This window comes from Somniosus microcephalus, chromosome 30 (assembly GCF_052327205.1).
Source record: "Somniosus microcephalus isolate GS21.2 chromosome 30, FLI_Smic_1.0, whole genome shotgun sequence".
Taxonomy (NCBI): domain Eukaryota; kingdom Metazoa; phylum Chordata; class Chondrichthyes; order Squaliformes; family Somniosidae; genus Somniosus; species Somniosus microcephalus.
In genome coordinates this window covers 3367602-3395563 of record NC_141016.1, presented here as the reverse complement: position 1 = coordinate 3395563, position 27962 = coordinate 3367602, and the positions used below count along the sequence as shown (strand labels likewise).

At 47.8% G+C, this 27962-nt stretch overlaps 1 protein-coding gene across 2 annotated transcripts in view; it reads right to left on the bottom strand.

Moving 5' to 3' along the window:
- LOC147097864 (GDNF family receptor alpha-2-like) overlaps positions 1-27962 on the bottom strand; it is a 304046-nt gene that overhangs the window by 245508 nt on the left and 30576 nt on the right. Inside the window, exons 3-4 of one of the 2 annotated variants that reach the window (XM_085970898.1) lie at positions 16946-17029; positions 2734-2817 (exon numbers count right to left, since the gene is read on the bottom strand). In XM_085970898.1, coding sequence (XP_085827024.1) covers positions 2734-2817; positions 16946-17029 — 168 coding nt within the window. The remainder of the gene's footprint in view (positions 1-2733; positions 2818-16945; positions 17030-27962) is intronic. The other variant, XM_085970899.1, reaches the window with a different exon arrangement.

Below are 27962 nucleotides of genomic sequence, written 5' to 3'. Positions count from 1 at the left end.
AACTCCCCTGCTCTTCTTCTGAATAGTGTTATGGAATCATTTAAGTCCACCTGCAAAGGCAGACAGGACCCCTGTTTAACGTCTCATCTGAAAGATAGCACTGCCGGAGTGTCGGCCTGGATAATGTGCTCAAATCTCTGGAGTGGGGCTTGAACCCACGACCTTCGGACTCAAAGGCGAGGCTGCTCACTGGAAGCTCGACACCATCCAGGGCAAAGCAGCCCGCTTGATTGGCACCCCATCCACCACCTTAAACATTCACTCCCTCCACCACTGGCGTACCATGGCTGCAGTGTGTACCATCTACAAGATGCACTGCAGCAACTCGCCAAGGCTTCTTCGGCAGCACCTCCCAAACCCGCAACCTCTTCCACCTAGAAGGACAAGGGCAGCAGGCGCAATGGGAACACCACCACCTCCAAGTTCCCCTCCAAGTCACACACTATCCTGACTTGGAAATATATAGACGACCCTTCATCGTCGCTGGGTCAAAATCCTGGAACTCCCTCCCGAACAGCACTGTGGGAGCACCTTCACCACACGGACTGCAGCGGTTCAAGAAGGCGGCTCACCACCACCTTCTCGAGGGCAATTAGGGATGGGCAATAAATGCTGGCCTTGCCAGCGACGCCCACATCTCAGGAACGAATTAAAAAAAACTCACTGAGCCAAGGCTGACACACAACTTCAACTTGAAACTGGTCAATGCCTGTTACAGTGCTATACTGTACAGTGCAACATTAGAGAAAGACACAATGTTTAGTCTCCTAATATTACCTGCAGTGATTTCTAGCTTCTTTTGCATAGTTCTCTTTACATAGGGGCTGACTGCCTAAATTAACGGGAGTGTCATCTTTCTATAAATGTTTCCCAATAATTATACATTAATAAAAGGAATCTTACCAGTTGCAATCCCTTCAAACAGGTGAGTGAATTTGTAATTGGGTTTTTCGTTACATTGTGTGGTAATTTAATTCTGTCAGTCATGAAGTTTTCCTTTAATGTAGTTTTCTAATAAATGGAGGAAGAACTCCCTTGATTAAAATCTACCCTGCATCTAGGGACCAGGATAATCATAAAAAAGATATCATTATCTGGAATAATTTCTCTTCTTAATTACCAGTGTAATAATTGGCCCTTTCATCATTTTAGTTCACCCTAATTCTGCTTCAGATGCAGTTTTCTTAGATGTGAAGGGAGCTGTTAGAATTTTTCAATTGGATTCACGCTGCGCTCCTCCAATTCCGGCCTCTTGAGCATCCTCAGTTTCCATCGCTCCACCATTGGCGGCCTTACCTTCTGTTGCCTGGGTCCTAAGTTCTGGAATTCCCTCCCTAAACCTCTCCGTCTCTCCACCTCTCTCTCCTCCTTTCAGACGCTCCTTAAAACCTCCGCCTTTGACCAAGCTTCTGGTCGCCTGTCCCAATATCTCATGTGGCTCGGTGTCAACTTTTGTTTGATAATCGCTCCTGTGAAGTGCCTCGGGAGGTTTTACTGTGTTAAGGGCACTGGATAAAAGCAAGTTGTTGTTGTCGATGGGCCAAATGGGCTTTTTGCAAGCGCCTGTAACTTTCAGGTGAGGACCAAGTCTTGGATGGGAGGATGAGGAAACATCATTGTCCAAAAAGAAAAGCTTCACTTACCTGAAGGGCCAGTGGCAAAGGCACGTCGGGAATTATCCAAACTGGGCCCACCAGAAACAATCCTGAAGCACCCGCATTGCCCCCATTCAGACTCAGAAACAACTTTAAAAATCACTAACATTTCCACTGATTTTCAACAAAATAGTTATCTTATATATTAAATATAAAACTTTAAGGCACCTGAATTATGGGAAGAGTTTGGGATTGCGTACTCTGGAGTCGAGAAAACTGAGGGAAGAATCATAGAATTATAGAAAGATACAGCGCAGGAGGCCATTCGGCCCGTCGTGCCTGTGTCGGCTCTCCAATTAGTCCCACTCCCCCCTGCTCTTTCCCCACAGCCCTGTAATTTTTTTCCCGCTCCGGTATTTATCCAATTCCCTTTTGAAAGTTACTATTGAATCTGCTTCCACCGCCCATTTTTAATAAGAGATTTTTCAAATGTTCAGAATCCTTGAGATAAATCGATAAATTGACCCTCAGTCGTTCTGTGTGAGATTAGCAGAAACTCTAGAAGCAGGAGTCTGAAGAGTTTCAATATGACAGCGTGACCCAGAAGGGTGGAATGGAATGCCCAGGGTGGGTGAGGGGGGCAGATTGTGTGGGAACATTTAAGGGAGAATTGGAGAGCTATTTGAGGGGGGATTAATATTTGGGAGCAGGCTGCGTCTGGCCCTGTCCTTTCCCATGTTTGTAATACGCTTTATATATTTTCTTCTTGCTTCAATACTTTAGACCAGTGCTCGATTAAAATATTACACAAAGGAAGTGACTGGAGATTAATTGCACCCAAAGCTCTGTGTGGAGGTGAAAGACTGCAGTCCCCTATAGTTTGCACTGAAGCAGTGATGAGCAGGGCTACTGTTTTACCGCGTGCGAAGAGATCAAATTCTATTTCTATTACATAGGATTACAAGATTTGCCCTGCTGTTTGGGGGATTTGATAGTGGGATTTGGCCCATTTAGACTGAAAATCTAGTGGCTTTGAATACTACTGGGCGCTTATCCTCCGATAAATCCCACACTCATTCCCCTCTTTCAAAAGAGAAAACATTTCAGGAGAAGATCAAAGAAAGCTAATTTTCTTTACCTGAACTGATTGCAGCAAGGCGGAATATGTCGGAGAGGCGTGAGCTAACCGGCTCATAGGGGGAGCTTTCATACAGGTCATCGCCTGAAAAGAATGAGGAATGACACGGTGATTAGACGCGTCACCCGACAAGAGAGATTCATTTCTGTATTTTGACTTTTCTGGAAGAAGTAAATTGACTTTGCGAAGCACTTTGAGGCTACTTACTGTCGATGATCAGACGCAATATAAACACGAGCTGCTTCAGGCTGCCTGCAATACACTCATAGCCATTGCAGCGGGAGCTGTTTTTATTTTGTCACATCCTTCATCCTGACTACATGCTGCCTCGCGGCCGCTGCCTTCTTCCCTTAAACCAGAACATTCGGACTGAGGCCCGTGGACCACATTTAGCCCCCAAGCCCTGACACTACAACCCTTGAAGCCCAGGCAACTCAGTCCTACTTGCCCTTATTTCTCTGACTTGCTGGTCTGTCCTGTTTCAATATTGTGGGCCTGTGGGTTTAGGGCTGTGGCCTCGCTGCTGGATAAATCCTGAATCAGAACACCATCAGCCACTTGAGATATCTCCTGATTAACAGGAACGTGGATTGAAACGTTATTTAGGAACATAGGGACAGGAGGAGACCATTCTGCCCCTCGAGCCTGTTACACAGGAACAGGAGGTGACCCATTCAGCCCCTCGAGCCTGTTACACAGGAACAAGAGGAGGCCATTCAGCCCCTAGAGCCTGTTACACAGGAACAGGAGGAGGCCATTCAGCCCCTCGAGCCTGTTACACTGGAACAGGAGGAGGCCATTCTGCCCCTCGAGCCTGTTACACAGGAACAGGAGGAGGCCATTCAGCCCCTCGAGCCCGTTACACAGGAACAGGAGGAGGCCATTCAGCCCCTCGAGCCTGTTACACAGGAACAGGAGGAGGCCCATTCAGCCCCTCAAGTCTGTTACATAGGAACAGGAGGAGGCCATTCAGCCCCTCGAGCCCGTTACATAGGAACAGGAGGAGGCCATTCAGCCCCTCGAGCCTGTTACACAGGAACAGGAGGAGGCCACTCAGCCCCTCGAGCCTGTTACACAAGAACAGGAGGAGGCCATTCAGCCCCTCGAGCCTGTTACACGGGAACAGGAGGAGGCCATTCAGCCCCTCGAGCCTGTTACACAGGAACAGGAGGAGGCCATTCAGCCCCTCGAGCCTGTTCCATCATTCAATGAGATCATGGCTGATCTGTGACCTAACTCCACACACCCGCCCTTGCCCCATATCTGTGTCCACTGAGGCACGAATGGGGCTTGAACCCACAACCTTCTGACGTTTAGAAAGGCAAGTGTCGCCAACTGAGTCAAAGCAAAGCAGACAATTAATCGGCTGAAGCGCTTGCTGTTTGTTTCCTTCCACACATGTGCATTGACATAAAATTGGATTACATGATTTGCCAAAACCAATCCCTCAATTAAGAATTAGTTGTGACATTTTACTACTTAAACAGAATTGAATTTCTTGATGGCATTGAGAACTCTATTTCCTGCCATGCCCAAGAAGGTTAATGCTTCGGTAGTTATTGATTTGAGAAACAAAATGGCAGCTGCACTGAATAGGGAGCTTGCTAAATGAACAGATCACCCATGACTGTGACAATCCGATATCTGGAAAGGATAAAACATTGTGGACTTGTCCAACCTCTTTACGTTTACAGTCAGTGCCTTTGAGGACAAATGCAGCCAAGTGCGACCGAGCTATCCCGGTTAACCCTTTGCGTGGATATGGTAAACAGCCGCCTGCTGCTGCTGATGATGAAAGTCCAAAATGTGTTAACGAGGGGCTCGTGTGAGCACCGGCTCTGCTGACCAGGTTTATTCAAATCGACAGCAATTATTGTTCTGGCTGGTTGACGTGCAGCTGGCGTGTCATTGACTCGTTTTTCTCACCGCACTACCTGCCCATACTTGCTGATAAATATCCCGGGTATCGATTTATCTCTGGAATTTACTGACACAAATCCAGAAAATGTACGGGTGTGCATCTGCCACACGCAAACCTGCTTGCTCACTTTAGCGACTGGCTTCCACTTGGTTTGCGAACAGCGTGTAAAAGGATGCAGTCACTCTCTCGGTACATTCTCTCACCTTGCCCACTCGGTAACGTGAGAAAGCGCATTACACTATCACACTGCAGAAACTGGCAGTGCAAACCCAATACGTTGGCGATAAATGAGACGGCGACTCCACAGAGGGGGACGGTAGGGTGGTGGTTCCGTTACCGGACTAGTAATCCCGTAGAACAGTGAGTTCAAATCCCAACCGTGACCATTTGAGAATCTCAATTCAGTTTTTCAAAACATGGCAATCGAAAGCTGGTCTCAGTAAAAGTGACCCTGAAGCTGTCGGATTGTCAGGAATAAACCCAACTGGTTCACGAATGTCCCTTTCAGGAAGTAAACCTGCCGTCCTTACCCAGTGTGGACGATATGTCACCCCACTTATTAACTGCCTCTGACGTGGCCTAGAAAGCCAGGCAGTTGTATCACTGCCTCCTCCGAACAACGAGGGATGGGCAGTAAATGCCAACCTGGCCAACTCACAACCCAAGAACAAATTCAAAAAAAGAACTCTGATGTACATCATCATATAAAACAACACCAAGGCCTCTGCTTTTTATGTAAAGCATGATCTGACCGGCCTAAGAGAGAACTTAGAGCACCTTATTTCGTCCCTAGGACATCCCAAAGCTCGCCACAGCCAATAAATTACAGCTCGACTGATGGAACACATGGGTGGATGATATCAGTGCAATTCAACAAATCAATGATCAACGAGTTCATTACCACATCGCCTGACGGTGTCACACATTTTAAACGTTAGTGCGCTCCATTTAAAATGTAATCTTTCAGATTTAAACAGAAATATTGCCAAACTAGTCCTAGAATCTCCAGAGTTGAAATAATCCTCTGGTGTCAATAAGGGAAGCCTTGTCATTCGAAATGAAATCCAGTATGAAACGAGAAAAATAACGACAAGAGGGGGATAATTACCTTAATGCGCTGCTTCAGGTGGAGAGCAGCGCCCACAAAGAGCACATCCTGGGGCACGCTGCACCTGATTTTCTGAAATCATGGCCCATGTCCCCTGGAATTTTCAATATCCAGTCTGGGTGAACAAGGCTCAAGGTTGGTAGCCCAACGTTGGAAAACAATCCCTCGGACAGGGAGCCGAGTTTTGGACGAGCTGGAGTTTACGGAGGGTGGAAGATGGGTGGCCGGCCAGGAGAGCGTTGGGATAGTCGAGTCCGGAGGTAACATGGATGAGGGTTTCCGCAGCAGATGAGCTGAGGCGGGTCGGAGTGCAGCCGGGCGATGTTCCGGAGGTGGAATTAAGTGTTGACATAATAAAACTCACTACACACTTGGTTTGAGCGTAAAGCAAGGCTTTAATCAACTTGTTTCAGAACATGGAGGTCTAGTTGTACTTCACTAGTTCCTGTCTTACAAAATGTCCCTGTAAGCTGGGCCCACGCCCGAGTATTTATACTCCTTGGATGGCGCCACCAGCTGGCCGTCCAGCGTTATTTCACGAGTAGTTTCTTGAATGATGAGATTTATAACAAGTGGTCTTTGTGATAAAGGGGATATGGGGCCAGAAATCTCCCTGCCAATGAAATCACAGCACTAACGATAGCGGAGCATGCCCTCCAGTGTCTCCAAATGATCATCCCTGCGAGCCCTGGGAATCTGCAGCAAGACGCCCTGACTATTCAGTCCGATTTGTGCTTGTGTTTCTCATTCGATGGGTTGTCCAGTTTGAATTTGCTGGGCCTCGAGCTTTGGACTGGGGCTGTTGTTCCCGCTGAATCCTAAATCAGAACTCCGAGATCTGTCAGTATCGGCAGCTTGAGCTATACGGGAATTAACGGGAAAAGGGGGCTGGATTTTCCCAGCGGAGGCGGGTTTGCGGCGGGAGAGCTGGTTGGCGGGTTCCGGTCCCGCTCCCGGCTGCAGCCGCTCTGTCAAAAGGATTTTACGATGATTGGGCTTGTTAAGCTCTGCCCTCCGAGGTTCCTGGACAACTAAAAGGAGGCGGGTCTGGTGACGTCATTTGATGATGTGTCTTCAGCCAGTTTCCTTAAAGGAACCATGGTCACATTCAATTTGACTGTTGTGCTGTCAGTGTTCTACAGCATTGAGGTGCTGCAAACACTGACAATCACTGCACAGAGCGGCACGGCTACACTCAGGCTCTCCCATGACTCCCTCCATATGCTTACACAGGGAGGTCCTCTTCCCTTCCCATGGGCGGAAGAGACCTCCCCAGGCGAACAACACAGCCTGGTTGCACATTGCACAGGAGGGCACAAGCAGGGATGTCGTCAGGAGGGCCAGGCTGCAGTGGCGCAAACCTTTCAATGATCTCAGTAGATCATGAAACATTACTGCCAAGCCACACTCAACCGCATTCTGCTGTGCCACTCATCACATCGCCATCACTCTGCCTCCCCTACCCTACTCCTGCACACCCTTACTCACACCAACTTACCATGCACCTCCACCCATCCCTCTCTATATTATCACATCCCCATCTCACTAGCCACCCCTCACACTCACCCTCATCCTAATGCAATCATACCAACTAACAACACACAAGGATAGGCACTTGGGTGTTTTAGCCAATGTTCATGTGAAGTTTCTGTTAATGTGTTGTCAAACATTGAAATCTTTATTTTCAACACTTTGCCTAATTGTACAGATCTGTGCTCACCTTTGGAAGTGTCTTAGTGAGTTACAGTGAATGGTGAGACATAACGGTACCCCCCACAATGGTGCTGAGTGTGAAAGGAATGGCTTTGTCATTGTAGGGATGCTTTATGGTGTTGGTGTTGGGTGGTGCCAACCTGGCGCATCATGTGGCAGCCAGGGTGTACAGCGTCAAGTGAAGTAAATGTGGCCATGGTGAGGCCATCCCTGGCCTCCCGGGCAGCAATGTGGTCGGGTGCTGATGCCCTGTGTCCTGTGCAGCATCAGGTGATTGCGGAGAAGGTTGGCGCTGTTGTTGGTGATGTTAGTGTGCCTGGTGATGTTGTTGGTGTTGGGGCTGATCGTGGAGGGGTTCAGAGGAACAAGGTCTGATTTTTTTCAAGGGCACCGATGTTGCTGGAATAGATGGCAGCTGAAGTTGAGATGACAGAAGCGAGCTGTCAATGGTGAAAGAGCTTGCTCCAAGGAGGTGACAATGGATAGAGAGATTACTCCAAACACTTCCAAACTGCTTACAGCTCAAAAGTGTCTTCCAAGTCCTGAAGGCTCAAGCTTCTGACATTGGAACGTGACCAGCTGTGAAATGGTAGCTTTCAGACCACTTTTGCAGCTGTCACCTATTCACAGCAATGGGGAGACATAGAGAACCCGACCTACTTACCTGACGTGGTCTCCGAACGACGGGAACCCCATTAAAAATGTGGTAAAATAGAAATAGGCTGGCAAAATAGTAGTAAACAAGTGTTTAACAAACATTTAACTATCTTAAATGCCTCCCCCACCGCTTGGTGTCGGGTCTGTTTTGAAATTGTAGACCCAACACTTTGGAAACTTACATGGAGGCGGGTTCGCGGCGGGTTCCCCAACCCGCTGTCAACCATTTTGAATTTAACATCTGACCTGCCTCCGAACCTGCCCTCTGAGTGCCGGCAAAATGGCGGCCAGGGATTGAACGTTATGGTGGCCTTCAAACTCTTGGGCCCTCTACTGGCAATGTCACCAGTGGCTGCCGCTTCCAACTGTCTGCTTGGCTTAGTCGGTCTGGTTGAGCCCATAGTCCAGGGCAGTACCGAGGGGAGTGCTGCACTGTCAGGGGTGCCGTCCTTCAGAAGAAACGTTAAACCGAGGCCCCCCGCCCCCCCCCCCGCCGTCTACCTGTTGTGCAGTGAGATTGGTATCCTGGAAGGAGGAGATGTTACAGGTCAAAGGCCACCTTCACCTGAACCCTTCTAATTCGCGTTCAGTAGACAGCTGCTGTCCAAAAATTGGCAAGTTAAACCTGAGTTGGTAATTGAAGAGTTTCCCAGTGGGAGGATTAGTGAGGCTGCTGTTGGAGCGCTGGGGGAAATCAAAATAGAGGAAATGTTAAAAAAAAAAAATTTTTACGCATCCTTCTGCAAATTAAAGCCAGCAATCCTCACTGATATTAATTTAAATTATGAAGGATGAAGGCACGAACTGTTCTTTTTTCAATTTATTTTGTCCCTGGCATACCCAACGGCTCGACCTTTGGTATCTCTGTGCGCTATTGCACAGAGGGCTTGGTGGGAATAACCTGTCATGCTCGTTATTTCTCATTTTCATTCTTACTCAGCCTCTCTAACAAAGCACCTGATTTGTGCTTCCTTGTCTACCTGCTCCGCCCGATGATCGCACTCACACCCTGGACTCAGGTGGTTCTGGGTTTGGAGAAAGAAAGAAAGACTTGCATTTCTATAGCGCCTTTCACGACCACCGGACGTCCCAAAGCACTTTATAGCCAATTAAGTACTTTTTGAAGTGTAGTCACTGTTGTAATGTGGGAAACGCGGCAGCTAATTTGCGCACAGCAAGATCCCACAAACAGCAATGTGATAATGACCAGATCATCTGTTTTTAGTGATGTTGATTGAGGGATAAATATTGGCCCCAGGACACCGGGGAGAACTCCCCTGCTCTTCTTTGAAATAGTGGCCTTGGGATCTTTTACTTCCACCTGAGAGGGCAGACGGGGCCTCGGTTTAACGTCTCATTCGAAAGACGGCACCTCCGACAGTGCGGCACTCCCTCAGCACTGTACTGGGAATGTGCACAAGTCTCTGGAGTGGGACTTGAACCCACAACCTTCTGACTCAGAGGCGAGTGTGCTACCCACTGAGGCACGGGCTGACACTTTTTTAAGCCACAATCTGGGATCTGAGCGCATGACTGACACCTCAGTGCAGTACGGAGGGAGCGCTGCATTGTCAGAGGCGCCGTCATTCGAATGAGACATTAAGCCGAGGCTCCTGTCTGTTCAGGGTGATGTGAAAGATCCCATGGCACTATTGGAAGAGGAGGGTGAGGAGAGTATAAATGCCTTGGCCAACATTCCCCCCATAACCAGCACCCCTGGGAAAACACTTCTCTCTTCGTAGGCCCTTGCTGTGCAGAGATTGGCTGCTGCATTTGCCTACAGTACAGCGACTGCACCAGATTAACGGGCTGTGAGGCACTTTGGGACGTCAGGATGATGCGATTAAAAATACAAGTCCTTGCTCCTCTTTCCTTCACGCTAATGTCTCTGGAAACAGTAGCCCCGCCCTTCCTGCAGCAGCGAGATCAATAACGTGCAGCGTAACCTGCCCCGCCTAGCCCACTGAACTCGCCGGTGAGAAGATACTCCACATATTCCTGCGTTGCTAATTGGTATACGCTGCGGCAGACATAGTTGGTGATTGGGAAGCGGTGCAGACGGTGACCAACGTTTATTGGCTTTGAGCAGCCTGAGACACTGGTGGAGTCCCATCTGAGCTCCGTCCCCAATGGCCAGAACCGGCCGCCTGGTGACGAGGTGCCAGCTGCAGATATTTTAACGGTAGTTAAAGGATCAACAACAACTTGCATTAATGTAGCAGCTTTAATGGAGTAAAACGCCCCAAGGTGGCACCTCTCCGCCTCTCGCTCCTCCTTTGAGATGCTCCTTGAAACATATCTCTTTGACCCAGCTTTGGTCACCTGTCCTCATATCACCTTGCGGGGCTCGGTGTCAAATCTTGCCTGATAATCGCTCCTCTGCAGCGCCTTGGGAACATTTTACTACGTTAAAGGCGTTATATAAATACAAGTTGTTGTTGCATATGTCATCAGTTTAACCAGAGCCAACATAACGCAACCTTCAACTTGCCCACAGTCTTTCTCAGTCTTTCATTGAACACGAGTCCTATTTCTCAACCCCAATATTTCTACCTATTTATATCTTTTAATGGTCTCAAACACGCCATCTACTAGATGCATAGCTAAATACAGGAAACTTTGTGTTATCTGGAGGCTAACTGTCCGGCAAGCTCGAGCCTCCAGCAAAAATCAGGAGCCGTTTCATTAGGTATTTTTTCTTTTCGTTGCTTTTTTCTCAACAATCAAGCTCTGCAAAGTCTTGCTGAAGCTGTTGCTAAGCTACAGAGACGCTACAGAGAGTACGGCCGACTGTTTAGAAGCTGTTGCTAAGCAACAGGGTTTGCTGCCAGATACGGAGCTCAAAATCTCCGTATGCTTCAACATTAACGCTGGTTTGTCCGGCAGTTTTGAGGGAACGGCAACAGCGCGGTCCCGTCGGTGCCGGATAGCACAAAGTTTCCTGTAATCGCTTCAGTACTGCCTTCAGTTACTTTAACTCTGTCTCTCTATTGCTCTTTGACCTCTTCCGACACTCAGTAGAAGTTACAGTCGAGAAGTTGGCCATTTAGCTGACCACAGCTCTGCCAGTCAATACCCGCGGTTTCTATGACTTGCTCTTGGGATGTGGGCAAGGCTGGTATTTACTGCCCACCCCTAGTGCCCTAATAAGGTGGTGGGCAGTCTGTGGCAGTTCTTTTTACAACTGCAAAGCCACTTTCAGAGGGCATTAAGAGTCAACCACTTTGGAGGGGCAGGGGGAAAAGGTGGGAGAGTCAGTCCTCTATCCCTCAAGGACATCAGTGAACCAGTCGGACTCTCGTGGTCATTTCTTCCGCCACCAGCCCACAAATAGCCAGATTTATTCAACTCCATTTCGCAGTCTGCCAAGCTGAGATTTCAACTCATGACCAGTGCGCGCTCGTCGAGTGCAGGAACCATTACACGACTGTACCTCGCCCCTACATCACCCTGACAACAGTGCAGCACTCCCTCAGTACTGGGCTCACGTGTTAACCTACATGATGTGGTCAAAAATCCACAAGCTTCTGACTCAGAGAGGAGAGTGCTACCCTCCAAGTTAAACTAACTTGTCCATTGAACATTCCCCACTAATCATTATCAGACTAGATTATTGGACTAATAATATGCAATGATTTGTCTTGTTATTCAATAAAACTCTCCCGACACCAGAATAAACATTCCTCATATGCATAATCTGATTATAATTAAAGCTGAAGTGGTATTACACTCACCGCCACCTACTTTGTCCATTCCTGTCTAATTAAAACTCCCACCAGCAATTAAAATCAATTTAATGGAATTCTCTCAATGAGTCAGTGAACTACATCACTTGCTGCATTGCCCCTCAACTGAACACAAATACTTCTTCAATGGTCCAGTGCTCCGTAGGCCTGGTCTTTGAGGAGTTGGGATCTGTCTGTGGCATCAGGGAAGCGACGTCCGCGAGGAACGTCTGGCCAGTCTTTTAAAAAGGGGCATCACTTTTCCCGAAATTCCCTACTGCAAAATTTTAGTCCCGTACAAACTTCTCAGTTTACGGTGAGGTGCCCAAAATTCAAATGTAACGCGCTCGCCATTGTCACAGCGACAGAAGGCCCAGGGTGATCTTAAAGAAATATTCAAAGGGTATAGGCCAGACAAATATCAACGCGTGGATAGCGGAATCTGATGGGTAATCGGGAGTCTTCACCTTTTGTTCCCACTGTTGGAACATTGAGAAGGAAGAGGCAGCGAGCTGGATGGGAAATTAAGGCTAGCTTAGCATTAGCTGATGAACGAGCTTGGTGTTTAAATTAGTATTTCCTTACAGCTAGAATAGTCATTAGTTTCGAGGTCTCCATTAACTGTTGAATAAAGGAAGTTCGTAGGAAGCTAAAAACAAAGATAAGTGAGGCCTAGGCCTTGTCTCTGTCTAATTAGGATAGGGCTAAGCACAATGGTGCCGCACCATAATAATCCATCGATAGTGTCTGTGCAAGCTTGTTAGCAACATTTAATTGAACAAAAGACATTGTACCTGGACCGTAAGAAACTTGCCAAAGAAGAGCTTTTTGGACAGTTGCCTGGAACACCAGATTGGACATACAGCTGCAAACGGTATAATAAGTAAGACTCCCTTATTCACACAGAAAAGCAGGCCAATTAGGAGTGTGGAGCAGCTGAGATAAGGGACACGTTCCATGCCATGAAGCTCAGTCTGTAATGGAAATTGTTGTGTATGTAATATGTGTGCTACTTTGAACCTATGGACAGGACTGCACTACTTGTTGGGCGTAGTGATACGCAGTACCACTCCTGGCCATAGGGGTATAAATAGTACTGTGGGTACTGATCTCCCCTCAGTTCCCGCCTGTGGGCATGAAGTAAAGACCTATGTATAGTCCCTACCTCCAACCAGTAAAGACCTGTTTGAGTTATACGTTTAAGTCTTTGTGTTAATTGTTCAATACAATACACATACTTAACACTGGCGACGAGTCAGGTTCTTACCCTGCGGCAGTTGAAGAGAGGTTTCAAACATCACCACCCCACTAGAAGCGACAGGCTTTAGGACTCTGAAGCCTCCATCAGCGACTGAGCACTGGAGTGCAGCAAACATCCTGACAGCTTCCAGCGACTGACAGAAGTCTTTCTGCAGTTTCCTTGTTCAACCTAGGTGGTGGGGTAAGCCGTGCAGTGTTGGCTGCAAAGACAGGGCTGGGGAAGTTGGAGAAGATAAGGGCGATCGCAATCCCTGATAAGAGCCGCGGTGAAACGCGCGAGCGGGTAAGCCAGAGCCCGGGAGGGAGCGAGCAAGAGCCGCTTCGGTCGGGAGCCACTTCGCGATCCAGCGATCGCATCCGCTGATAAGGGCCGCACTCGGGCGATCGTGGCGAAGATAAGGGCCGCACTCGGGGGCTGAAGGGAGACGGCGTCGGGGGACGGGTGAAGACCGCCAAGCGCGGGAAAACCGCCATTTTGTGGGCGGAGGACGACGGCAAGAGCGGGAAGCCGCCATCTTTGATAACAAGTAAACAAAATAAAATCTGAGAAATTGCAAATCTACAATGCCTAAACACGGGAATATTAGCACCTTTGATAGTGACCTCGAAGATTGGGCCATATATGTTGAAAGAGTAAAAAATTATTGTAAGGCCAATAAAATTCATGACCAAGATAAAGCTCTAACATTATTAAATTTAATGGGTGCGAAGACATACGGGCAATTGAAACACCTGTTATCACCAGGTGAACCGGCGGATAAGACGTTCGATGAGATTGTTACTGTCCTGAAAGATCATCTAAACCCCACGCCGCTGATGCTAGCGGAACGATTTAAATTTTATGACAGAAGGCAGCTACAGCATGAAAGCAATGCTGATTATTTGCTGGAATTGCGTAAATTAGCGAAATATTGCCAGTTTGGAACGGGACTGACAGAGGCACTTCGAGACAAATTTGTGTGTGGTTTATTTAAACAGGATACACAAAAGCGACTGCTAGAGGAGAATGAGCTGACGCTTGAGAAGGCGGTCACTATGGCAGCAGCACACGAAGCCGCAGCGAGAGGCACGGCAGTAATGCAGCTACGGTCACCGGAGCTCAGTGCACACAAATTGGGTGTGAGTTCTGGCAAATGTTATCGTTGTGGAAAGACAACGCATGATCAGAACCAGTGTTGGTTTAAAAACCAAGAATGTAGAACTTGTGGTAGGCTTGGACATATAGCTAGAGTATGCAGGTCAGGGAAGAAGACCAGCAACAAGAAGTCACCGCAAGGAAAATACGCAAAGGTACACAAGGTGACCGAACAGGAGTCCGATTCAGACGCTAGCAGTAATGAACTGGCTAGCTTAAGCTGTAATGAACTGGCTAGCTTAAGAGTACTCAACGCTGGTAAGGGTGCAGACCTCCAGACAATTTGGGTCACTCTTCAGATAGAAGGAGTCCAAGTAAAACTGGAATTGGACACTGGATCGGCATTGACGGTCATAAATAAGAAAGATTACGGAAAGTTATTCCAACATATTCCCCTACAGGATACGGGGATTATATTGAAAACATACACGGGGCAAAGAGTGTACCCCATCGGGAAAATAGAGGTTGCAGTGGTCCACAAGGGCGAAGACAGTCAAATAATGGACTTATATGTGATATCTGAAGGAGGTTCTCCACTACTAGGACGGGAGTGGATTAGGAAAATGAATATGGACTGGCATTTCCTACAAACAATAACGAGTGAGAACTCGGTGAAGATAGTCGGCCCAGACTCTGGAACGGATGATGGTAAGCCCAACTCAGGTGCAAAAGACAAAGTTTCAGCACAGAATTCCACTGAGCAACAACAACATAGTTTAACTGTGGATTCTGAGTCTGGCAAGTCTACTGATGTGCCCATTTCTGAGGGACATCGGGCTCGAACTCAACTCCATTTCAAACTACAACAGCAATTAGAACAAATGCTTCGCGGTTGTGAGCAAGAGTTGAATGCAACGAAAGAGTTCTTTGATATAGAGTTGGAGAATCTGGAAAGACAGCAGAAGCAGCTGATGGAGAAAATGGAGCAGGAGCACACAAAACGTCTGATGTCAGAGGAGTTAACGGTCAGCCAACTCCTGCATATGCTGAAGGACAGGACTCTGAAATGGGAAAAACTTGAACACGAACTTCAATATTCAAACGAAAGGGGTTCGGAGCTCTCAAAGGTTATTGGAAGAGCTGAGGTGGCAACACAGACTGAGATGACTGCAACAGAGCAGCCCTTGGATGCCAAAAGTACGCTGACTCACGTCAACGTAGAACAACAGACCGCTGAAACAGCTGCTCCGGTAGAGGGATTGAATAGTCCGATCAATCAATCTCCAAAAGAAGTTGAAGTAGTAAAATCTCAAATGAGGTCATTAGTAAACGACTTGCTGAAAGCCCAGAAAAAGCTGGATGAAGAGGTACGCATGAAGAAGTCTCTTCAGGAAAGATGTCTGGACTTGGAACAAAAGCTGGCTAACGCCCAGCTGGGTATGGAGGAAATAGAAGACCCTCTCGCTGGCCTAGATCAGGACGACACCGAATATTACTATGTCCTGTCCTGCCCAACTTGTAACTTCGACTCCCACCATACAGAAATCATGGAGGAGCACCGAAAGTCTACGGAACATCGGGAGAAGGTGGCTCTACTACGGAAAAAGGAGGGAGAGAAGGAGGAACTGCGCATGCAGCTGGCAGCTGACAGTGGAGCCCAGAGAGTCTCCAAGAAGCAGAAAAGGAAAAGTCGAAACAGAAGATGACCCATCTGAACCATTATTACCTCTACCAGATCACACACATGGTCCCTCCGAACGGAGCCAATTCAGTTCGGAAGTTCAAACTGTTAAATCCATGGAAGGACTATTGAATGAGTCACTCCAGCAACGTGAACCGACTCCACCACAGAGATTGAATCTGTGAACTGTTTTCCGCAGAGACTGAATCTGTGATCTGTTTTGACATGAAGTTATCTATGTATCTATGTTATTCTGTTATGTAAACCTGAAGTTATATATGTATATATGTTATTACGTTATGTTAAATGGGGAGATGACTGTAAAGCTAGGAAGGGAGGAATGTTGTGTATGTAATATGTGTGCTACTTTGAACCTATGGACAGGACTGCACTACTTGTTGGGCGTAGTGATACGCAGTACCACTCCTGGCCATAGGGGTATAAATAGTACTGTGGGTACTGATCTCCCCTCAGTTCCCGCCTGTGGGCATGAAGTAAAGACCTATGTATAGTCCCTACCTCCAACCAGTAAAGACCTGTTTGAGTTATACGTTTAAGTCTTTGTGTTAATTGTTCAATACAATACACATACTTAACAGAAATGTACTGGAGGGGAGGGGCCAGGTTAAGTCAGGTGACAGAAGGAATCCAATCAAGAGAGAAGAGGCAGATTCCAGTTCACTGCAGGCACAGAATTATATCAAAACAGACATTTTGTGTTTGAAGTTTAGCACAATGTTAGGATCCATGCTTACATCTGTTGTGCTCCGTCTGTGATTCTACTCTGCTTTTAAATTGCATGCTGAAGGAAGAAATAAAGCTATTGAACCTGAAGCAATGGCTATTTTCATTACTACTCAAGTAAAGACACAACAGGGGTCTCTTTACCATCTTCATTGACTTCACTTACTCATATATGATGCAACAATATCGGCAGCAATTTTACAAATGCATTAAAGAGTCTTGCATCGAGCGTGCATTTCCTGTTTGTCACACTTACTTCCTGTCACAACTGGGCACAACACCCACGTTTGCTTTCAAAGTGCAAGATTTGTAGAGGTTCTTTACTTACCTCCCAAAACTAGGTGGTGTTGCCTTTCCTCTAAGCTGCGTCTCCCAGCTCCGTTTCTGTAGGTTAGATTTTGGGCACGTTTTCCTGATGAGAAGAAGGAGCTTGTCAGGGAATTGGGGTGGGGAGGGGGAGCGCGGTGAAGTGGAGCTTTTGCTTCTGGGGAGAGGGTAGTGGAGTGTGATTTGGGATGAGGTTGCTGAGGGAGAGGGGAGGGGGTGGGGGGGTTTGATCAGGTAATGGAATGGCTGCCCATGAGGAGGATGGCGTGCAAATGGAGGAAGGATGAGGTGGGAAGTGCTGGAGGCAGGAATGGCAGGGGCAGGGTAGAGAGGGGTTATAGAAGATACAGGACATGAAGAGGTAATGTGAAGGAAAAGACATCAGGCATGTGGTAGGAGTGAAGGGGAAAGGGATGGGGATGCAGGTATCCGAGGCAATGGGAATGATAGGGTGGAGGAGAAGCAGCAGGGATGGGGTGAAGCAATGGGGGATATGGAAGGAATCACACTTTCCCTACGTCCACTACTAGTAAACGTGACCCTCAACCCTCAGCTGTTCCCTTCCCTACCATCTCCCGCACAATAGGAAAGAAATAGATGTTCACAGAGAGAAAAACAAGCAGGAAGAGAAAGGCAGAGCTGAGCAGAAGAGAACGGAAAGAGAAACAGAGACTGAAGTGGAAGAGGGATGGAGAAAAAAACACCATGAACTTGACAGAGACAGATAAGAGAGAGACCATCTTCTCTGATTCACCACAAGCCATGTGAGGCACTAGCTTGCGCACATCTGTATAAAAATAGTTCTGAATCTAGCACTTGTCTGTCACACTCCAGCAATGTCACACTTGGTTACAAATGCAAAAGAATCTTATGCTTCTCTAGAAAGGGAAAGACTGAGGGGTGACCTGAGGGAGTGCTGCACTGTCAGAGGGTCAGTACTGAGGGAGTGCTGCACTGTCGGAGGGTCAGTACTGAGGGAGCGCTGCACTGTCGGAGGGGCAGTACTGAGGGAGCGCCGCACTGTCGGAGGGGCAGTACTGAGGGAGCGCCGCACTGTCGGAGGGTCAGTACTGAGGGAGCGCCGCACTGTCGGAGGGTCAGTACTGAGGGGTGACCTGATAGAGGTCTTTAAGATTTTGAAAGGGTTCGATAGGGTAGACGTAGAGAAGATGTTTCCACTTGTGGGGGAGACCAGAACGAGGGGCCATGAATATAAGATAGTCACTAATAAATCCAATCGGGAATTCTGGAGAAACACTTTTACCCAGAGAGTGGTGAGAATGTGGAACTCATTGGTTGAGGCGAATAGCAGAGATGCATTTCAGGGGAAGCTGGATAAACACAGGAGGGAGAAAGGAATAGAAGGATATATTGATCGGGTGAGATGAAGAGGGGTCGGAGGAGGCTCGTGTGGAGCAGAAACACCGGCAGAGAGCGGATGGCCTGTTTCTCTGTTGTAAATTCTGTGTATCTACGTTGTGGAAAAAAATATTGGGTTTTTCTGGCCTGGACCTTGAAATTTACAATCAATTTCTGACCACTCACACACCTCAGCAACTTGAAAGTAGCCACGGTTATCTGCAATGGCCTTAAAGGGACAGGCCATGTTCAGCAGCTACATATCACGAGCCTGCTCCAGACCGCCGGAGAGCAGCGCCACGGGAGATACACCAGTGCAAGTAATGATGGGAATGTTCCCATAGTTTTATAGGTAAAAGAAAAGGAGTTTGGAAAAAAAACAAAAGAAGCGATGTGGCACGCAATGGGCTTTCTCAGATAGAAACTCCTGCTAGGAGCTCAGACTCAGACTCTGGATAATGGAGACTCTGATTTGCTTCACCGTTACACAGCAACATAGGGCCAGGAAAGAACATTGGGTCCCCCCTGGCTAGTCGCTGTCTCTAGCAAATATCTTACCCCACCCCACACCTCAGACCCCTCGATCTAATGTTTCTCAGGCCCTTGCCCAACTCTCCCTTGAATTTCATAGATTCACAGAATCTCACAGCACAGGAGGAGGCCATTTGGCCCATCGTGCCTGTGCCCGCTCTTTGAACGAGCTCTCCAATTAGTCCCACTCCCCCCTGCTCTTTCCCCAGAGCCTGGCAAATGTTTCTTTTCAAGTATCTATCCAATTCCCCTTTTGAAAGTGACTATTGAATCTGCTTCCACCGCCCTTTCAGGCAGCACATTCCAGATCACAACAACTCGCTGTGTGAAAATATTCTCCTCATCTCCCCCTCTCCATTATTAATAAGCATGAACAGCAGCTTCTGTTTATATAGTGCCTTTAATGTGAAAAAATGTCGCAAGATTATGAACAGAATAATCAAAAAATAACCTACATTTTAAACAGATTAATCCTCCCATCCCCAATTTTTCCTTCTCCTGTTTTGTTTTTTACATTTTCCAAGTTTAATTTATTTCCTCGATACATATTACTCCTCTCCTAGCTTTATTTCCCCTGAAAAAAAAATGAAGTTTTTTAAACTTTCACTCACCTTATTTCTTCTTCCTCCTGGACATCACTTTGAGTTTAGAAAAATTGCTGCTTTCATTCGCTGAAAACCAACTTTGAGAGGCCAGGATTTTCAGCCAATCGAATGGCAGATGTTAGCGATTGACGGGGACACGTCGAGCCGGGACTAGCTCAACCTTTCATGTGTTCTCAATGGTCAATACGCAGGAGAAGGCGGAGCTGACGCGAGTTCGCTTGCTGACTGCTCCCAGGCCCCGACTACACTCGGCCGAGTCGACCCACTGCTCAAAGGGTCAACGGCTAGTGAAGAACAGCCAATGAGACACATCTCACTTTTTGTCGCCTCGATGTCATGCGTAGCAAAAATGACCTGCTTTGAGGTGGGAGTTACATCTGAGAGTTTGGTATTTTCTAAATGAAAACTAGAATGTCATTTAGTTGGACGGTTGCATGATAAAGGCGGCAACCACCCACTCCAGAGATCTGTGCACAGAAATCTAGGCTGAGACTCCAGTGCAGTACAGAGGGAGCGTTGCACTGTCGGAGGGTCAGTACTAAGGGAGCGCCGTACTGTCGGGGGGCAGTACTGAGGGAGAGCCGTACTGTCGGGGGGCAGTACTGAGGGAGAGCCGTACTGTCGGGGGGCAGTACTGAGGGAGCACCGTACTGTCGGGGGGCAGTGCGGAGGGAGTGCTGCACTGTCGGAGGGGCAGTACTGAGGGAGCGCCACACTGTCGGAGGGGCAGTACTGAGGGAGCACCGCACTGTCGGAGGGGCATACTGAGGGAGCGCCGCACTGTCGGAGGGGCAGTACTGAGGGAGCACTGCACTGTCGGAGGGGCAGTACTGAGGGAGAGCCGTACTGTTGGGGGGCAGTACTGAGGGAGCGCTTCACTGTCGGAGGGGCAGTACTGAGGGAGCGCCGCACTGTCGGAGGGGCAGTACTGAGGGAGCACTGCACTGTTCGAGGGGCAGTACTGGGGGAGCATTGCACTGTCAGGGGGCAGTACTGAGGGACAGCCGCACTGTCGGAGGGGCAGTACTGAGGGAGCGCCACAATGTCAGAGGGACAGTACTGAGGGAGCACTGCACTGTCGGAGGGCAGTACTGAGGGAGCGCCGTACTGTCGGAGGGGCAGTACTGAGGGAACGCCGCACTGTCAGAGGGACAGTACTGAGGGAGCGCCGCACTGTCGGAGGGGTAGTACAGAGGGAGCGCAGCACTGTCGGAGGGGCAGTACTGAGGGAGTGCTGCACTGTCAGAGGGGCGGTACTGAGGGAGCGCCGCACTTTCAGAGGGGCAGTACTGAGGGAGTGCTGCACTGTCGGAGGGGCGGTACTGAGGGAGGGCTGCACTGTCTGAGGGGCTGTACTGAGGGAGCAGCGCACTGTCGGAGGGTTACTACTGAGGGAGCGCTGCAGTGTCGAAGGGTCAGTACTGAGGGTGCGCTGCACTATCGGAGGGGCAGTGCTGAGGGAGTGCTGCACTGTTGGAGGGGCGGTACTGAGGGAGCGCCGCACTGTCGGAGGGGCAGTACTGAGGGAGTGCTGCACTGTCGGAGGGGCGGTACTGAGGGAGTGCTGCACTGTCGGAGGGGCAGTACTGAGGGAGAGCCGTACTGTTGGGGGGCAGTACTGAGGGAGCGCCGCACTGTCGGAGGGGCAGTACTGAGGGAGCACTGCACTGTTCGAGGGGCAGTACTGGGGGAGCATTGCACTGTCAGGGGGCAGTACTGAGGGACAGCCGCACTGTCGGAGGGGCAGTACTGAGGGAGCGCCACAATGTCAGAGGGACAGTACTGAGGGAGCACTGCACTGTCGGAGGGCAGTACTGAGGGAGCGCCGTACTGTCGGAGGGGCAGTACTGAGGGAACGCCGCACTGTCAGAGGGACAGTACTGAGGGAGCACCGCACTGTCGGAGGGGTAGTACAGAGGGAGCACAGCACTGTCGGAGGGGCAGTACTGAGGGAGTGCAGCACTGTTGGAGGGGCAGTACTGAGGGAGTGCTGCACTGTCAGAGGGGCGGTACTGAGGGAGCGCCGCACTTTCAGAGGGGCAGTACTGAGGGAGTGCTGCACTGTCGGAGGGGCGGTACTGAGGGAGGGCTGCACTGTCTGAGGGGCTGTACTGAGGGAGCAGCGCACTGTCGGAGGGTTACTACTGAGGGAGCGCTGCAGTGTCGAAGGGTCAGTACTGAGGGTGCGCTGCACTATCGGAGGGGCATTACTGAGGGAGTGCTGCACTGTCGGAGGGGCGGTACTGAGGGAGTGCTGCACTGTCGGAGGGGCAGTACTGAGGGAGCACTGCAGTATTGGAGGGGCAATACTGAGGGAGCAGCGCACTGTCGGAGGGGCAGTACTGAGGGAGTGCTGCACTGTCGGAGGGGCAGTACTGAGGGAGCACTGTCAGAGGGGCAGTACTGAGGGAGCGCCGCACTGTCGGAGGGGCAGTACTGAGGGAGCGCCGTACTGTCGGAGGGGCAGTGCTGAGGGAGCACCACACTGTCGGAAGGACAATACTGAGGGAGCACTGCACTGTCGGAGGGGCAGTACTGAGGGAGCGCCGCAATGTCGGAGGGGCAGTACTGAGGGAGCGCTGCACTGCTCGAGGGGCAGTACTGAGGGAGCGCCGCAATGTCGGAGGGGCAGTACTGAGGGAGCGCCGCAATGTCGGAGGGGCAGTACTGAGGGAGCGCTGCACTGTTCGAGGGGCAGTACTGGGGGAGCGCAGCACTGTCAGAGGGGCAGTACTTAGGGAGTGCTGCACTGTCGGAGGGGCAGTACTGAGGGAGTGCCGCACTGTCGGCAGTGCCGTCTTTCAGATGAGTCATTAAACCGAGGCCCTGTCTGCTCTCTCAGGTGGATGTAAAAGATCCCATGGCACTATTTCGATGAAGAGCAGGGGGAGTTCTCCCTGGTGTCCTGGGGCCAATATTTACCCCTCAACTAACATCACTAAAACAGATGATCTGGTCATTATCACATTGCTGTTTGTGGGAGCTTGCTGTGCGTAAGTTGGCTGCCACATTTCTTACATTACAACAGTGACTACACTTCAAAAAGTACTTCATTGGCTGTAAAGCACTTTGAAACGTCCGGTGGTCGTGTAAGGCGCTGTAGAAATACAAGTCTTTTTTTTCCCAAATAGCTCTGCTGCTGCAGCACCCTGCAGATTGAGATATCACAAGAAGGGAGTCTGACACTGACAGCTTCAGTTCAAAGTTACGCCTTTCTAACATTACGTTAGCAACACACGATGATACACTTCAGGACACTGCAACTGGGCAATTATCGCTTGAAGAGTCCACTGGCTTTCCGCTAAAATCCTTTCTCCCTGTCGCTCCATTATCAACACTCTAATTATCCGTCTGTCTGATGGCTTACTTAAAGCTTGGTGGAAGAAAGCCTTGCGCAAGGCATTGTTGTCCAATCTCTTGCTGCCTGACACAAACCAAACCTTACAGAACAAGAAAGATCACATTCCATTTCTATTACTTCTATCTGATCATCTAACAGAATGATAGTTTTAAAGTGGCTTTTAACGTTCACTATGTATTTTTGGCTCTTATAATCGGTTGGTGCCTGGAGTGACCTGTGTTGCCAGACCATAATTTGGGGACTCCTGATTCCCTGCCAACTTCCGTTATCCACGAGCAAGGACGGTGGGGGTGGATAGTGAAGCTCTCTCTGTTTTGGTACCAGCTCCAGAATTGTAATCTGTTTGTCTGTCTATAATATTTTTGGGGGCCAATTTTAACCTGACCCACCCGTCGGGAAACGGACGGGATCGGGAGTGACGCTGGTTTTACACTTTGCCCGATTTCACTCTCCGGTGAGGTCAGTGGAGAGCAATACAGGAAACTCTTTTTTATCCGGCACTGACGGGACCGGCGTGGTGCCGGTTTATCAAAAAGTCCGGATTACAGAGAGGTATAGTAAAAGGTACGAGAGCCCCGTACACAGCAACATATCTGTAATGATCAGTAACATGTCATTCTAGAATGGTACACTAGGTGGAGCTGTATGTTTAGTAGTGGGCTACCCACGAGGCACTAGTCAAGATGGATACTGTATACAAGTCCACATGGCTGAATAAATGACGAGCACAAGCTAGCTGTTCATAATAAAAACGTCTATTTATTTATGAACATATAACATGGTACCAGGAGTGGTAATATCTGCTGAATGTTGCGAAATGCAACATGGAGAATTTGAAGCCACTGGAGGGTTTGAAACTCACGGGGAATGTCGACTGCAATTGGCAGACTTTCAAACAACAATTCGAACTCTACATTGCCGCCATCGGGTTCGGTACAAAGCCAGACGCAAGGAAAATAGCATTGCTGCTCATGGTTGCAGGCCCGCAGGCAATAGAGGTATTTAATACATTTGTATTTGATAAAGAGGAGGATAGAGAAAAGATGGACGTCGTGCTAAAGAAGTTTGATACACATTGTTCTCCCAAAAAGAACGAGACCTATGAGAGGTATGTGTTCCATTCACGGACACAGCAGCAAAATTAGACCTTTGATAGCTTTGTGACCAATCTGAAACTGAAAGCACAGACATGTAATTTCTCTGAACTGAAATCATCCATGATTCGTGACCAGATTGTGTTTGGTATTCATGATAAAAAGGTCAGGGAACGTCTGTTAAGAGAAACCGAACTAACATTGGAGGATGCTGTGAAAATATGCCATGCCAGTGAGCTAGCTCAGTAGCACGCAAAGACTTTCAGTGAAATTAATAGTGGTGCGATTGTAGTGAGTGACAGTGCAGCTGTCGATGCTGTGTCCTGCAAGGGGAAGAAACATGGGCAGAACAGAAATGCAAAGCAATCAGAGGATGGAACTTTCAATTGTAAACGCTGTGGTTACCAGCACCAGTCAAGACAATGCCCAGCATTTGGGAAAATGTGCACAAAATGTAATGGAAAGAATCACTTTGCCAAACAATGCTTTTCAAAAGTAAAAACAAAGAAAGGGCAACAAGTCAATGTGATTGAGGACACTGATTTAAGTGAGACATTTTTTGTAGGAATGGTGTCATGTGACAATATAGAAAAGGATACAGAAAATGTGCAGCCCTCAGGAATGGACAATGCTGAACATAAAGTTAATGCAGTAAAAGAGGACAAATGGATGATGCCACTGCAGGTAAATGGAGCATTAGTTACATTGAAACTAGACACTGGGGCAAAAGCAAACTTAATCAGTATGAGTGATGTTAAAAATATGAAAGAAAAGCCCAAAATACAGAAAAAGTCAGTACTACTGAAGAACTATAATGGACAGAAAATAGATAGCTTAGGTGTATGCAGACTTAAAGTGACAGTCAAAGACAAAGTGCATCATCTCATGTTTTCTGTTGTGGCTGAAGGACTTGATTCACTACTAGGTGACAAAGCTTGTGAGGACTTAGAACTGGTCAAGAGAGTCTACCGTATAAACTGTGCCATAAGCAGACCAGGTGACTAGTGGATTCTGTAGTGAGTAATTTCCAGGATGTGTTCAAAGGATTTGGAGTTCTACCATTCACTTACAAGATCCAGCTAAAGGAGGATGCTCAGCCAGTGGTACATGCTCCACGGAGAGTTCCAGCACCCCTGCGTGACCGGCTCAAGAAAGAACTGGACAGAATGACCACACTAGGAGTCATCAGGAAAGTCGAAGAGCCAACAGACTGGGTTAACTCCATGGTATGTGTAAAGAAAAAGAACAATGATCTAAGAGTATGCATGGATCCAAAGGACTTAAATGCAAACATAAAATGTGAACACTACCAGATTCCCAAGCGAGAGGAAATCACCATTGAAATGTCAGGTGCCAGATACTTCACAAAGCTCGATGCCTCACAAGGATTTTGGCAACTAAAACTGGATGAAGAGAGCACCAAATACTGTACCTTCAACACACCATTTGACAGGTATTGTTTCCTCAGAATGCCTTTCGGGATAATATCTGCATCTGAAATCTTTCATAGAGCGATGGAACACATAATTGAAGGTCTGGAAAGAGTTCGGGTCTATGTTGATGACATCATCACCTGGGGCTCCACACTGAAAGAACACAATGAGAGACTGACTAAAGTGCTACAGAGCATACGCTGGAATGGACTGAAGCTCAACAAAGCCAAGTGTCAGTTTGGCTTCCAGGAAGTCACTTTCCTAGGAGATAATCTATCTGGTAAAGGAATAGAGCAAGATATGGAAAAAGTAAACGCCATACTCAACATGCCCCAACCCACTGACAAAAAAGGAGTGCTACGCATCATGGGGATGATAACATTCATTGGAAAGTTCATTCCTAACTTGTCAGCCAAGACAGCCTGTCTGTGAGACCTGCTACATAAAACAAATGAGTTCGCATGGACAGAAAGACATGAACAGGAGTGGATGAACCTCAAAACAGTGCTGACAACCACACCTGTACTCACCTTCTTTGACCCAACAAAGAATCAAAGTGTCAATGGATGCATCAAAAGATGGCCTAGGCGCGGTCTTGCTACAAGCAGAGGGTGAAGATTGGAAGCCTATTGCCTATGCCTCCAGGTCTATGACTGATTCTGAGTGTCGATATGCCCAGATTGAAAAGGAATGTCTAGGCTTGGTAGTTGGATTAGAAAAGTTCTATGGCTACATATATGGACTTCCCACCTTCACAGTTGAGATAGACCACAGCCCACTGGTTGCCATCGTAAAAAAAAACCTGAATGAGATGTCTCCAAGGATTCAACGACTCATGATGAAGCTGCAAAGATATGACTTTGAACTGATCTACACACCAGGCAAACACATAGTGTTAGCAGATGCACTATCCCGAACACCCATAATGAGTCATGTGAGCTCTACTGAGGAAGACGTGGATGTTCATGTGAGTATGGTCACTGCTGCGCTGCCCGTGTCAGACACAAAATCGAAGCAAATAGCAGAAGAAACAGTAAAAGATACAGTGTTACAAACAGTAATAGAGAACATTCATCATGGTTGGCCAAAAGGTTCCTGTCCAAAGTACTATCACATCAGGTCAGAGTTGAGTGTCGCAAGTGGACTATTACTAAGACAGAACAGAATAGTAATTCCACAGGTTTTACGTCGAGACGTGCTCAAAAGGATTCATGAGGGACACCTCGGAATTGAAAAATGCAAAAGGAGAGCAAGAGACACTGTTTATTGGCCTGGCATAAATAAGGACATTGAGAACCTGATAGGCAAATGTGAGACATGTCAGAAACACCAAAACAAACAAGCAAAGGAACCAATGATAGTAGCTGACTTACCAACAGCACCATGGCAAAAGGTTGGTATGGACCTTTTTCATTTGAATGGTAAAGACTATCTATTAGTGATTGACTGCTATTCTAACTATCCTGAGATGGCGCTGCTCTCAAGCACATCAGCAAGCAGTGTCATAATGCATGTTAAATCCATCTTCGCCAGACATGGGATTCCCAGGATTGCTGTTAGCAACAATGGTCCGTGCTTCAACTGTAAGGAGTGGCAACAGTTTGCAGCACATTATTACTTTCAGCACATCACATCCAGTCCTCTATATGCTCAGTCGAATGGTAAGGCAGAGAAAGGTGTTCAAGTTCTCAAACAGCTACTGAATAAAGCAACAGAAAGCAAGTCTGATCCTTATCTCGCCCTGCTGAGCTACCGAGCCTCCCCTTTAGATTGTGGTTCTTCACCTGCTGAACTCCTAATGGGTCGCAAGTTGCGCACCACGCTACCCTGCTGTGCAAAAGAAAAGCAGAGTAAGGAACTAAGACAGAGACTTCAACTGTTAAAGCTGAAACAGAAATCACACTATGACAAGTCATCCAAAACTCTGAAACCATTGACAAGGGATGATGTTGTCAGGATTGAGGGTCCAAATGCATGGAACAGGAAAGCTACAGTTCTTGAGGAAGCAGGACCAAGGTCATACACTGTTAGAACTGAGGAAGGACAGATTCTCAGGAGGAACCGCCGTTCCCTCCTGAAAACACAAGAAACTATCCAAGAGCAAATCGATGACAATGCCGCAACTGAATCTTGTCACTCACCACCAGAACAATCTAACACAAACACACATACAGGCTCTCATGCAAACACATCAGACTTACCTGTGCTGAGAAGATCCACACGTGAAGTAAAAAAGCCTGATAGACTTAATCTTTGAGTACAAAGAAAACTATAATAAAAGAATGAAAAGCTTAGAGTTCATAAAGTAAAGCTTTGAAGATGTGTTGACTGTTGTGAAAATGTTAAAAGAAAAAAAAAAGTTTATGTTTATAGAGCACTAACAAAAGTGTTACTGATATCATCTTTATCATTTTTCTTGAAAGTTGATTGATATTGATTTTGTTTAACCTCAAAGGAAGGGGGATGTAATGATCAGTAACATGTCATTCTAGAATGGTACACTAGGTGGAGCTGTATGTTTAGTAGTGGGCTACCCATGAGGCACTAGTCAAGATGGATGCTGTATACAAGTCCACATGGCTGAATAAATGACTAGCACAAACTAGCTGTTCATAATAAAAATGTTTATTTATTT